Genomic DNA, 12,928 nt, shown 5'->3' with positions numbered 1-12,928 from the left:
TCCTGCATTAGGGGTCCCTGGCTTACTGCTGAAACTCTTCCCACTGTGCAGGAGTTGCTACGGAAAGCCCGGTTCCTGCCCTACCCCAGCTCCTTGTGCTTTTGATCTGCTGGTTTGACCACATACTGGTTTCTTCCCTCCCCTGCTCCTCTGCCGGTGAGGAGACAGTCGAGGTGGGAGGGCAGCTGTGCTGTTCCCGTCTGTGCTGTGTAGTGGGGAGAGCCTCTCACTCCAGAGGAGGCCTGTGCTTCTTGAGAGATGGGGAGGAGATGAACTTTGTCAGGTGCCCTTGGCTGTTCCTAGACTGTGAGACTCTTCTCCCAGCCTGCCGAGGCTCCTGCCACCCAGGCCAGGCTCAGAAACGAGATTAGGGGAGGTACTGTGGGGAGCAGGTACCTGTGTGTGTGTCCACTGAAATTACCCTTGGCTTGTATTTTAGGACAGTATAATGACACCCCCACCCCACAGCACACACATACACACACACACACACATACATAAGTGTACACAAGCATTCACACACACACAGTCCTGCTGAGCTGCCTCAGAACTTAATATATAAATAAATAAGAATCAGAAAGCTAATTTCATAAAATTCAGGCTTGTAGCCCAAATTGAGGGGGAACTGGAGGCCAGGGGGCTGAGGTTTATTGCTACTTTCCCAGCATCCAACAGGAGGCATGAGAGGGCACTCTAGGCCCTTCCAACTCTAAGTTCTTTTGGTCCATGGTCTATATCAAGCCCTAGCCCCCGGCATAACCACCTGCTTGTGGTTTCCGCCAGAGCCCAGGCAGAGGGAATAAGGGGGAAAAGCCCCAGGAGCTGGGAAGAGCAAGGGCCTCTCACTAACACTGGGGGAGAAGGGTGGGGCCAAGCCTTCTCTTGTGCAAAGTCAGGGGTGGTAGGAGGTGGGAAACAGAGCTACACCCCAAATCTAGGATGGAGGAGCCTTCCCGGTAGTCCCTGCCCACGGGGTCTCACACATGCACACACATACATACACACACACACTCACGCATACATGGCTAAGACACTAAACAGGAGGCGGGGAACGAGGGCTCTGGCAGCCAGGATGGCAGGGCAGGGAACGGGAAGAGGGAATTGTTGGTCTCACAGTGTGCCTGCCACCCGCAAAGCCCGAGATTCCCTCACTGCAGCACCTGCCCCCGGGTCTCGGGCAGCTTCAGGGCCAGAGAACTCCCGAGGGCAAGGGCAGCGGAGGCAAAGAGGATGGGGGCAGCCTTGGTGATTCCCACAAAGGACGTGAAGATGCTGATCCCCAGCACAGCTGCCAGCTTACACAGGGCATTCAGGAAGCCGAAGGCTGTGGTTCTGCTCAGGAGTCCCCCAGCACAGCAAATGGGATGGAGGGGCCGGGGAGGGAGACAAAGGACGGGGCATGGGAGGATTTGTGGGGGAAGAGGGGCAGGTAAAGGAGAGGGCCAGCAGTGTCCAAGAGGGAGAGGAAGAATGGAGCAATTAGAGAGGAGGGGTACAAACCAGGGAATACAGATAAATTGGGAGGCAAGGGGGAAGGGACACCAAAAAATTAGGTTAATAGTTAAGACTTCAAGGAGTGAATATAAAAGCTACCAGCTTAAAAAAAAAAAAATGCTACCAGCTTTTAGAAGAGAAACTCAAGGGGAATATGTACCCTTTTACCCCTAAAGATGCCTTCCCCATCAGCCCCCTTCCTCACCCCGTTTCTGTCCTGCCCTCTGAGCCCTAAACCTGCTGCCCTGCCCCCACCACACGCCTGTTACCTCTTGTCCGAGGGGTAGAGTTCAACAGTCAACACGTCCAGCGCGTTCCAGGATGCAATGCTGACCCCCCCGAAAAGGCAGAGCAGAGCGATCATGGCGGACTCACTGTTCCCGAAAGACAGGAAGAAGCAGGAGACACAGGACATCACGCTGGAGCCAGCTGGAGCCAGGGAGGAAGAAAGCAGCATGAGCGTGGCCATGATGAAAGCCACCCACAGCCCACTCTGTCCCTTCGACCAGGATGAGACACTTTCTTTGCCAGGGTACCCAAAAGGAAGGCTTCTCCCTCATCTCCAACCTCACCTACATTGTCTTTTTATTAACAGTATCAGTACCAACCATTCCTCGGTGCAAGCTATGCACCAAACAATTGGATGGTTTACATACATTACTAATAAGTCAGCCTCCTAAGAGGTACTGTCATCCCTGCCATGTTGCAGATGAGACAGCTGGGTTCACAGAGGTGAGTAACTTACCTAAAATGCAGTGGAGCTGAGATTCAAAACCCATGACCCCAAAGCCTGTATCCTAGACTTGCTATTCTGCCCACCTCCTATCCCCAGAGGAGCTTCCTCACCAGACCCCGCCTGGTCATGCAGCCCCCACCTCCCCCCACTCCCTCCAAGGAGAAGACGTGAGACACAGACCCTTCTCTGGCTAAGCTTTCCGCAGACTAAGGTGAGAAGCCCAGTGACCGCCATGCCCTCCCCTGGCCTCCTAGTCAGTTCTGACACACCGCCACCCAGCCTCTCCCCCTTACCAAGCATTCGGAGCCTGCCAATCTTGTCCATGAGCAGAGCAGACACAATGTTCCCAGGAAGCACAGCCAGCGTCCCCAAGAAGCTGACAAAATACACCATGTAGGCGCCTTCACCCGTCCCCGTCACGTCCAGGGGGCAGCCCTCCTTGTTGTGCAGGAATGTGCTGTTCACCAGACGGCTGTTCACAAACTTGTACTCAAACAGGTCTGGGGGCGAAGACCAAGACAGGCAGACAATCATGGCACATGTGAGAGGGAGGCTGCTATTGCTTATGCTCAGGGCTCTGCCTTTGAGGGGTTTAGCAGGTGGGGCTCTCAGAATCAGTCAGAACACTATGGCAAAACACCATAGGAGCTAGGATCCTTTTGTGCCACACAATGACCATAGTTTACCAAATGAAACAGTGTGCTTGGCTGTTGCTATGTTTTCTCCTAATGATGTCTACTGATTTCTTGTTCATTCTTTTTGTCTACTCTAAGCAGTAGCAGAGCCATAAGTTTAGGACAAATTACTGAGCAAATATTAAAAAGCCTTAGAATCCTATCCATTTTTTTTCTGCAAGATAGGAAAACTCATTCAGCACTCCATTTAGAGGTGGGAAACCTGAGTCTAGCTCACAAAACCAGCATTTCATGTGCATATAGTTTGAGAATCCCTGTTAAAGAAAAGGATTGTTTTTCTTTTTTTCCCAAGGCTGCTCTTTTGAATGATTTTGCCCTCTTCAAAAGTGCATTAATATCACAATATTGAGTTGTTTCAATTCTAGCCAAAAGCAAACAAACTTGATGTTTTCGTCAGATGTTCTACTTATTACAGAAAAATGATCAATTACCATTAGATTGTTGTAATTGTTAGTAGTAACTAACAGACCCCCCTATTACCTCCAAGGCTCTGAAGAGCTCAGCTTGAGAACCCTGAGTTAGGGAATGAAGAAGGTTCCCTTTCTCCAGCTCAGGGTCCACCCAATCCTTTGGTCTGTCAGCCTCTAGCCATCCCACCTTACCAGTGTTATAGAACACGGTGTTGATGAACGTGCAGTTGCGGAAAAATGTGTTGCTGGATGTGACATCCTCGAAGTAACACTCCTCAAACAGGGAGTCCTCAAAGGACACTGACTTCAGACGTAGCCCAATGAACCTGTAAAGCCAGGATGATGAAAGCCACCTTCCCCTCATTCTTACACCCTCCTCCAACACTCGTGAAGTAACAGTGAAGTAAGACAGGAAGCTGCAGGGTTGAGAAGAACCACGGGTCTTTGCCCCCAAACAGCTTGTCTCTGAACCCCCAGACTCACAAAAAAGGCAAAGGGTAGGAGGGGTGGAAGGGGTGAAGCTCAAAGATCCCCACATACTTGTCATTGAAGTACTGTCCCCCTCGGTGGATCTGATTCTCCAAGGTGAAGTTAAAAGTCACGTGCTCCACACGTTCCCCAGGGAACACTTTGGTGCGGGCTGCATAGTCCACCGCTTGGAGATGGCGGATCATGTCGGGAAACCAGACAGTCAGGCCATAGTAGCTGAAGCGTCAAGGGCAATGGTATCAGGGCTCATGGATTAGAACCACACAGTCCAGAAGGAGAAAGAAACAGAGGAGTCAGCCCATGTTAGGACCATGCTCACCTCCCCAGCCTCATCTCTCACCTCATCTCATCTTTCACCAACTGCTGTGGTTCTGTGGGACTTCAGGTTCTTCTAACCCTCCTGCCTATTACTTCTTACCTCCCAGGCATTTGCTCTACCTTTTGTGTAAAACAGTCTCTCCATCCCACCCTCAGCCTAACTCCTATTCCTCCTTCAGGACTTAGAGCCCCTCTCCAGCCTACCAGCAATCTGGGCTGGGAAGCCTGTTCCCAGTGCACATCTCCCACCAGGGCACTCCTTATTACAGCTAGTTTGTCTAGCTCCTAGACCAAGATGTAAATTCCATGAGGACTGAGACCACATCTATTCCATCCCAGCAGAGTACCTGGCACAGAATAGAAACTTAATACTGTTCTGCCTATAATATAAGTTTGTTGGATTAAGGAGTGAGGTAGAGGAGCCGGGTGGACTATCAGAGGGGATCCAAACAGCACCTTCCCTCATTATTCATCCCCTTCATTTCCATTTTCTCCACCTCTCTCCCAACCCACAGACCATCACATCCAGCACTTCCGACCCACCCCACCCAGCTCCTCACCTGAATGACATGGTGAACCACACACCCATCATCATCAGAGTGATGCGGCGGTATTCTGGACCAAAACAAGAGAGGAAATTCCCCCAGACCTAGGCGGAATAGGACAAAGTCATACAGCGGCTGCCAGCCAGTAGTTCTAGCACCTCCAGATCCCAGTTTTTCTGCCCCTACCAGCTCCCTCCAGTTCACGCATCACCCCCACCCCCAAGCTCCAGCCCTGCCCTCCTCTCCACCTCTCCACCATCCCCGCCCTCATTACCTGCCCTCCCAGGCTCAAGGCCCGGACCCCCCAGCGCTGGTACCAGGCCCCTGTGTCAGACTGGATCTCAATCAACTCATCCTCCTGATGAATTGTCTTAATGTGGGTTACCTGGGGTCAAAAGAAGGAGTGAGCAGTCACTTAGTCTGTACTTTCCAGCCCTTCCAAGTACCCCAGTTTCTCCTGCGGTAGCAGAGTGGGAAATGGGAGGGAGACATGATACCCTGAGAGATCCCACTGAGATCTCAGTGCGGCCTAGGAAGGTGGGCGTGAGTCGGGGGAGGAGTCCAGGGAGGGGCCAGGTGTGGGCACGTGGAGGACAGTGGCTTACCGAGAAGACTCGCTCAGGATGCCCCTTGGCTCGCATGTTGGTGTCATGGACCTGCTTCAGTACCATCCAGGCCTCATCATGCTTCCCATTCTAGAGCCACAGAAACAATCCCCACATCCGGGTCAGCCCTTCCCTGACCCAGGGCTACAGATCCCCCTCTCTCAACCTGACTTAGGGGCACACCCACCAAGCACTCCCAAAGAGCCCAAGGGGGAGCACAGCAAGAGATAACCAGGCTTGGGCAAGAGTTGGGGATCCCTTGGCACAATGGAAAGAGAAACTGAAAACGAGGGAAATGAGATGGTCCGTGAGTATGTAGTCAGAGCAGGAGGAGCGTCCTCACCCTGCTGGGTCAGGATGAAGTGGGAGGGGGTGGGCTGTAGGATCCTCTTTTGAACCGTAAAGTCAGGGCCAGGGTCAGGACCCCTGCCTGCAAAACCCTAAGCCACCCATGGTGAAGCAGGTCCTCTGGTTTTAACACCCACAGAACTCCTCTGGAAATACATTCTAAGACAAAGGAAGTGAGATCAAGGCCCCCCAGACCTTGGACCCTAGGAAAGGAAGGCTGCTACGTGGACCAGACCCAGCCCATGGTGGGTGTTTGAATGCAGGAGTCCCTGTTGCCCACCCCCGAGCCCAGCCCCAGCCCCATTCACCTCCAGGAAGAAACGGGGGCTTTCAGGCTGTGTGGTCAGAGCCCCAATGGCAAACACAGAAGGGAAAGCGCAGACGAGGACAAAGACCCTCCAGCTGTGGAACTGGTAAGCAGACCCCATCTGAAAGCTCCACCCTGGCAAGGACAGAGTCACAGCGTCAGCAGAGAGGCCAGAGGCTGTAGGGTCCTACCATAGGGAGCACAGGAGAGGAGAGACAGAGTCTGGGGTACATTTTCTGGGGGCTGCTCACCATAGTGGGGGATGATGGCCCAGGCCATAGCAGCTGCGTACACTCCACCAATCATCCAAAACATGCAGAGCCAGCTCAAATGCTCCCCACGTTTCTCCTGTGCCAGAAACTCCGAGAAATAGGAGAAGACGATGGGGATGGACCCTCCGATCCTGAAGGGCATTGCAAGAATTCAGCGTTGGAAAATGGCTATATTCCTGATTCCATACCCCAGCGCTCTGGATCCTCAAGTCCCTTTCATCTTCTGAACCTTTTAAAGAGAAACTCCTCACCACCATGCCCTATAAGCTCCCTCACCACCAGCCATCAGGCACCCATCCTTGGGACCCTAGGATCCTTTGTCTTGGGACCCTGGGGATCCTAGGAAACAGGCAGGCAGGTCTCAGGGAATAAGAAGGAACAAACATTGAATCTTGAAGATGACTACAGAGTTGGAAGGGAGAGCCGATATTCAGAAAAGAGGGGAAATCCCAAAGGAAGAAGAGCAAGAGGAATCTGAGGAAGCAGGCCAGAAGAGAGCTGGGAGACTATGCAAAGGGGACATGCAGGTGGCAGAGGAAGTGTAGAAGTTGGGTGGCTCAGGCATTCAGAGTTCTGGCAGGTGTGGGTATGAACAAGGTTTGTTGTTGAATGCAGGAAATATTTATGCTCTGGGAAGGGGATAACCACAGATACCCAGTGGTGAAGTTGAGCCCTACTGGGTCTCTTGAGGGAACCAGGCTCAGAATGGGACTAAAAGGTAGGGTGGAGGACTCGGGAGTGAACCAGATATGGAATGACAATCTGGACACATAGTAGACAGGTCCTGGACAGGGAGAAACTGGCCTGAAGGGAGAGGATTTCATTCATTCTGTTCACACATATTTGAGGTATAGCTGGTGTGCCTGGCACTATGTAGGGCCCTAGAGGTATAACAGCAACCAAGGCGCAGCCCTGCCTTCCAGGGACTCATGAGGGGAACACTCACCCGACCCCAGAAAGGAGACGGCAGAAAAGGAAAGTGCCATAACCCTGGACGAAAGATGAGAAAAAGGCGAAGACACTGTTGACTGAGAGTGAGATGAGCAGACACTGTCTTCGACCCAGCCGATCAGCCAGCCCTCCCCAGAGGAAGGCTCCCACCATCATGCCCAGGTAGACAATGAGGCCTGAAGGAAGAGAACAGAGGCAGAAGGGATATGAGCAGACACACTAAGGTTCTCCCACTCGCCAGACATTTAAATGAGCTGAAACTGCAGCAGCATGGACAGAGGATCTGAAGGACTTGTAGGAGCTAAGTCTACCCAGAGATGAGATCAAGTGAGAGAGGATGCATTACATGAGCAAAGATGGAAGGTCGTCTCTGCAGCCTGGAGGTTCAAAGGCAGAGATGCAGACATGGGACAGCCCTAGAATTCTCCTTTCTTTCCCTCTCATTCCTTATTGCTCGCTCTTACTCTCTTGCTGTCTCTCACACACACACACACACACACACACACACGCATACACAATACCCCCATCTCTAGCTTGCCTGGAATGAGAAGTGGATCTGCCTAGATTCCCAGACTCTCCCAGGATCCCCTCTAGCCTCTCTACTTGATGCCCTCCAAGCGGCAGGAGGTGTCTCTCATGTTCCCTGGGAAAGAGGCTCCATTCCTTCAATCCTCCCAGGAAATCACACACACACAAAAGTGAAAGTGAAAATCGCTCAGTTGTGTCCAACTCTTTGCGACCCTAAGGACTGTAGCCCACAGGCTCTTCTGTCCCTGGAATTCTCCAGGAAAGAATACTGGAGTGGGTTGCCATTTCCTTCTCCAGGGTAACTTCCCGACCCAGAGATCAAACCCCAGTCTCCGGCATTACAGGCAGATTCTTTACAGAGCTACCACGGAAGCCCACATATAAATCCATTTTTTATTCCTTCCAGTTCCAATACTTCTGGTCCCCAAACTCCCCTGTTCCTTTCTTCTTTCATAAAATCAGAGTTGGAATTGGTCTTAAAAGTTATCTGCTCCAAACTCTGCATTTTACCCAGGCCGAAGCCCAGCCCGAGGGAGAAGGAAACTACCCAAGATCTCGTGGCAACTTGGTGACAGAGCAAGACCTGATCCCTTCTGAGGGATCCCCTTCTAGGGGATTTCCTCCCTTGGGATCTCCATCAGGAAGGGCCATTAAAGACCACTCGCTGGCCCCTGAACATTCCCAATGCTAACGAAGAGCAAGTGTGACCAGCTTCTCTGGCTGGATTCTTCCCAGCCCCCCACCACCCCAAACTGACTCTCCTCATTTAAATCAAGGGGTTTGGATACTGCCTTCTTGTTCCCCCCAAGAGGGGAAATAATCAGGGTAACAAGAGGAAAGGCTTTGAAGAAACATTAAATGGGGGTCCATCCCATCACAGCCATCTCCTACAGAACTAAGCAGACACCCCACAATTACAGGCCCAAGCCCCAGCCCATGTGCCTTTTCTCTTGCACAAGCAATCTCACCATGACCCAACCTCTAGAGGAGGGTGTCAGGGTGGGGGGAGTGGAGGCGGAGAGCATGACAGAGGAACCCTGAGCCCTCCCAGGGGTATCTTGGGACCAGGATCCTCAGGAATGCAGTGGTGAGGACAGGAGCAGTTCTCAGGCACAGAGAACTGTTTTCCAGAGTTTGGGGCAGGATGGGGCTGGAGCGCAACGTGTCTTACCCAGCATGCCTTTGTTGGAGTCAGACAGGCACATGTCTTTCTCAGCACTGGGCAGCACGAAGCCCACCACGAAGACCTCGACGCCATCGGCCATCAGTGCCAGACCAAGCACGAAATAGAGTGTCCACTGGAAGCGGCCATGGCCGCACTCCCGTAGGATGGCTTCATACTGCTGGGCTAGTTCTTCCCGCTCTTTCCGCCGCTGCGCTCCTCCCCGCCCCCCCGGGGGACCCTCCCCATCACCCAAGCCCCCCCTCACTCCAGCCAGGGGTGCCCCATCTGCCATCCGCTCGCCTTTGCCCCCAGACTCTGCCCGGGGGATGCCCTGATATTCCCCCTCGTAGATCTCATCATCCTCGTCATGGCCCTCAGTGGCATCACTAGATGCACCGCCTTCCTCCTCATCCTGGGCCCCTTCCCCTCGGTAATAGCCATCAGCAGGGGCGGGGAAGTCATCATCATCGTCCTCCTCCTCAAAGCGGGAGTAGGATCTCCGGGAATATTCATCCTGGACTCTGTCCAGGCCCTTCACCACCTTCTTGGCTGCATGCTTCTTGACTTCCTTGGCAATGTCTTTGGCCCCACGGATGAAAGCTGCCCGGTCTCTGAAGCCCTCTTCCATGATGGGGCTTTGGGACTACTTCACCGAATCTTCCCCCCTTCCTTATTCTGATTTTGCACAAGGGCTCGTGGAGTCAGAAAGACCACTTCCCCGAGTTACTTAGATGAAGTGTGTTTGAGTAACTCTGGGCACAGAATAGAATATAGGATCTGGCCAGTGAGGGTTTAGGAGGGGAAGGGAGGGAAGAGCTTTGGCCTACACCCAGTTCAGTTGGATGCATTGGGAAGGAAGAGGGGGAGAGAGGGTACTGGAAGGGGAGGGGGAGCTAGGTTGGGGAGGCTAAGCTGGGGAGCCAGGATAACTCAGAAAAGGCTGCTACTTCTCTTCCAGGAGTCTCTGGAGATCTAGAAAAAGATGAGAGGGAGAAAAAAGGAGGTTGTGAGGCCTAAGACACTGAAGAGGGCCAATATAGTGCTCCGGCCAACCCAGAGCCCCACCTGGGCCTTGTGTTACAGAGATGATGGCTTGCTGGCCTCAAGCCCAACTCAGGAAAAAAGGATGACTGTCTGGGCCTGCTATGGGCCATTCAGTATACGTCCCTTACCTTGACCTTGGAGACTAGACCTATGGGATTTGCTCCAAAGTCACAATCAGCTACCCAGAGCCCATCTCCTCATCCCTGGCCCCACTTCAAGAACAGACCCTTTGCTTTACCACCCACCTGCCAAGGATAAAACAGGAAATAGAGAAACCAAAACTCCCTTCTCTAGTCTGGTCTGGGTTTCTTACTGGGAGCAGAGCTTGGGGGGAACGTAAAGAAGGACAACTGAATCCTTCAACCTGTTGTCTTCAGACCACTGATGGCATCTGAAGATGGGGCTTCCATGGTCCTTCCTCAGGTTCCATGGTTGTAGGCTTCACAGGGAGGAGTCTTCTCCCAACGCAGCTCAGCGGGTGAAAGCTCAGCTTCCAGAGTCAGACAGACTTAGATTTGACTTCCTGCTTCAACAGCTTACTAAGTGACCATGAGCATGTCTCTGATCCTCAAAGCCTTAGTCCCCTCTCATTTAAGAGAGGGAAGTAAGGATTAAATGACATAATGAGTATAAGCTCTTTACCATAGTGCCTGGCACATAACAACTGATGAGTAAATATTAGTTATTACGCTTTGTGGTGACAGTAATGTGGTAAGATGACCTCCACTCCCTCACAAGACGTTAGAACAAAAGCCACTTGTGGATGCTCTTTAGGGTGAATGGCAGAAAGGGATACTGGCAAGGAGAGAGCTGGTTCAGTGCAAAGCGCATGACAATCCGATGACATAAGTTGAAATTCCAGCTCTGCCATTTACTAACTGATCTTGAGCAGATTCCTGAACATCTCTAAGCCTCAGAGTCCTTATATTTAAACTGGGGATAATAATCTCTATTTCTCCAAGTTGATGTGATAATTTAATCTCACAACAGACCTTCTATTAGTTTCTTTCCTTCCTATTAGATTGAAAACTGTGAAAGAAGCATCAAGGGCAAAGCAGGGGGGGTCACATTTGGATGCTGTTGTAACCTCCCAATACAGAGTCCCAAGACCCCTCTGTGTTCAAACAAATGCCAGCAGCTGGACCTATATTGTCTGCTCCAGACAAACAATGGAAGACTCACAAAAAGGGAGACGTGGAATCTGAGGTCATGGGGAGAAAAGGGCAGACCAAAATCTAAAAAAGAGGTGATGACTGGCTTGCCACCTTCCTTCAGGATGTCATAAATGGGCCCCCTTTCACTGGTCGGGGTAGAGGTGGAAAATCAAACACATTTCCAACATGGACATCTAAGGTCTATAGCTGTACCTCCTTCCTCCATGGCTTCCCTTTCTAATCCCTTAATCCTTTCTGCTCCTCCAGGAGTCAAGGAAAAGGGAGTCCATAAATACCGCATTGCGTAGGAGCTGATATAGAATGAAAGGGGCTTGGACCTCCCCTCCCCCACAAAAGACATCCTCCAGAGGCAAGCATGGGAGAACCCCCTCTTCCTTCATAGAAGCAGAGGAAGCAGGACTAGATTCTGATCAGAGATCATTCCCCTAAAAATATCCTGCTTCATTCTGTTCCCACCCATCCAGGGCCTTCATTAAATGTCACACATACACTTACACACACACACACACACACACACACACACACACACGGTGGCCCAGGCAGAAGGGGTAAGTAATGCTATGTAGTTCAGAAAGAAGCACTGGCAAAGCAGAGCCCTACGCCCTCAGGTCACATGTGAGCAGTAGACCACGATGACCAGAACCAGTGACCCCTATGTCACCTTCTTTCCTTGTGGTTCAAGGCCCAAACCATCCCCCATTAGAGAGAGGGAACAGTGGAATCCCCTTTCTGCATGCAATTTGCTTGCCTCACCTTTCCTTCCCAGTTAGGATCTCCCCCCAAATCCTGGCGCAGGCAGATGGGCCCAGGAGGAGCCACGCTCGGTGTTTGTTTACACTCTCCACCCCTGAGAGGAACCGGAAGGGTACAGAGGGCCCCGGAGCCACAGCAGGATGTGAAGGCTCAGCAGCCAGCTCCCCCAGGGCCAACAAGCCCAGGAGCTCAGGAGGGAGAAAAAGAAGACAAATTCTTCAAGCTGGTGAGGAAGCGGTGCTATTTTTAGCCCCCAAAGCAGCACAGGGTGGCTAAGCTTGTGGGAGGGAGACAGACTCGGAGATGTAGAGGTTAAAGGAGACAAGATTCAGGGTTACAGGGCCCTTTAAGGTCTGTTGGCTTCACCTGATGGGAAAACATGCCCGGGAGATTTTCTGCAGAGGATGGGGGGAGGCGGGAGACTCTGAGCAAAGGCCTCCTCTCAGGATAACTCAGTCAGCCCAGGATTGGTTGTGGGGTGGGGAGGTCCAGAACCCCTTACCTCCATCAAAGCCCCTGACTTTGGAAGCCACCTGGATTTCCCAACCCACCCTAGCCCAGGTGACAAGGTCATTAAAAAGCAATCACTTATCAAAACATTCATGGATGTGGGGGAGAGAGGTGCTGGAGCACCCCTCCCCACCACTGCTGGGTAACTGAGCCTCGATCCCCACACCAGAACAGCCAAGGCTGCACTACCCCTGCCTACATACTACCCTACGGTTTGGAAGATGGAGTCTCCACAGTTCTGACGGGAAAAGATCAAGGTGTCAGCTGAGAATGTCCGAGGAGGAATTCGGAGTGGCAGGGACCAGAATGCAAGGGGAGATCTTCACGCGCACAGGCATAGAGACCGCCCCTGCCAGCATCCGCGGCGACCCTCCCCATCCTGCCCCACTCTGGTGTAAGAGCGGAGTCCCTAGAACTGACTGAACCCATTCTCTGAGCGCCTCCCCTCACCCTTGATTCTGCTGCTGGACTAGTGCCCATCAACACTCAACACCCCTTCCCCCCACCCCGGAGCGACTGCCTGCCTCCAGCCCCACCCCCAACCGTGCCCCCAAGCCTGGTTGTTCACCACCTCTATCTACCC

The 12,928-nt window shown here is 52.3% G+C and overlaps 1 protein-coding gene across 2 annotated transcripts in view; it reads right to left on the bottom strand.

Annotated features, from left to right (window-relative positions):
• Positions 1 to 39: 39 nt before the first annotated feature.
• SV2A (synaptic vesicle glycoprotein 2A) overlaps positions 40 to 12,928 on the bottom strand; it is a 13,643-nt gene continuing 754 nt past the window's right edge. The window contains exons 1-13 of one of the 2 annotated variants that reach the window (XM_010838732.1): positions 11,836 to 11,942; positions 8,870 to 9,835; positions 7,166 to 7,346; positions 6,199 to 6,350; positions 5,949 to 6,082; positions 5,293 to 5,382; positions 4,962 to 5,072; positions 4,703 to 4,791; positions 3,876 to 4,040; positions 3,528 to 3,661; positions 2,524 to 2,730; positions 1,764 to 1,923; positions 40 to 1,332 (exon numbers count right to left, since the gene is read on the bottom strand). In XM_010838732.1, the coding sequence (XP_010837034.1) occupies positions 1,149 to 1,332; positions 1,764 to 1,923; positions 2,524 to 2,730; positions 3,528 to 3,661; positions 3,876 to 4,040; positions 4,703 to 4,791; positions 4,962 to 5,072; positions 5,293 to 5,382; positions 5,949 to 6,082; positions 6,199 to 6,350; positions 7,166 to 7,346; positions 8,870 to 9,491 (2,229 nt within the window). In that variant the 5' untranslated portion in view covers positions 9,492 to 9,835; positions 11,836 to 11,942 and the 3' untranslated portion in view covers positions 40 to 1,148. Of the gene's footprint in view, positions 1,333 to 1,763; positions 1,924 to 2,523; positions 2,731 to 3,527; positions 3,662 to 3,875; positions 4,041 to 4,702; positions 4,792 to 4,961; positions 5,073 to 5,292; positions 5,383 to 5,948; positions 6,083 to 6,198; positions 6,351 to 7,165; positions 7,347 to 8,869; positions 9,836 to 11,835; positions 11,943 to 12,928 lie in introns of those variants that run through there. The other variant, XM_010838731.1, reaches the window with a different exon arrangement.

The sequence above is a fragment of the Bison bison genome, unplaced genomic scaffold (assembly GCF_000754665.1).
Source record: "Bison bison bison isolate TAMUID 2011002044 unplaced genomic scaffold, Bison_UMD1.0 scf7180017864104, whole genome shotgun sequence".
In the NCBI taxonomy this organism is placed as follows: domain Eukaryota; kingdom Metazoa; phylum Chordata; class Mammalia; order Artiodactyla; family Bovidae; genus Bison; species Bison bison.
Note: the sequence above shows the minus strand (reverse complement) of the source record. Positions and strands in the feature narration are given on the sequence as shown.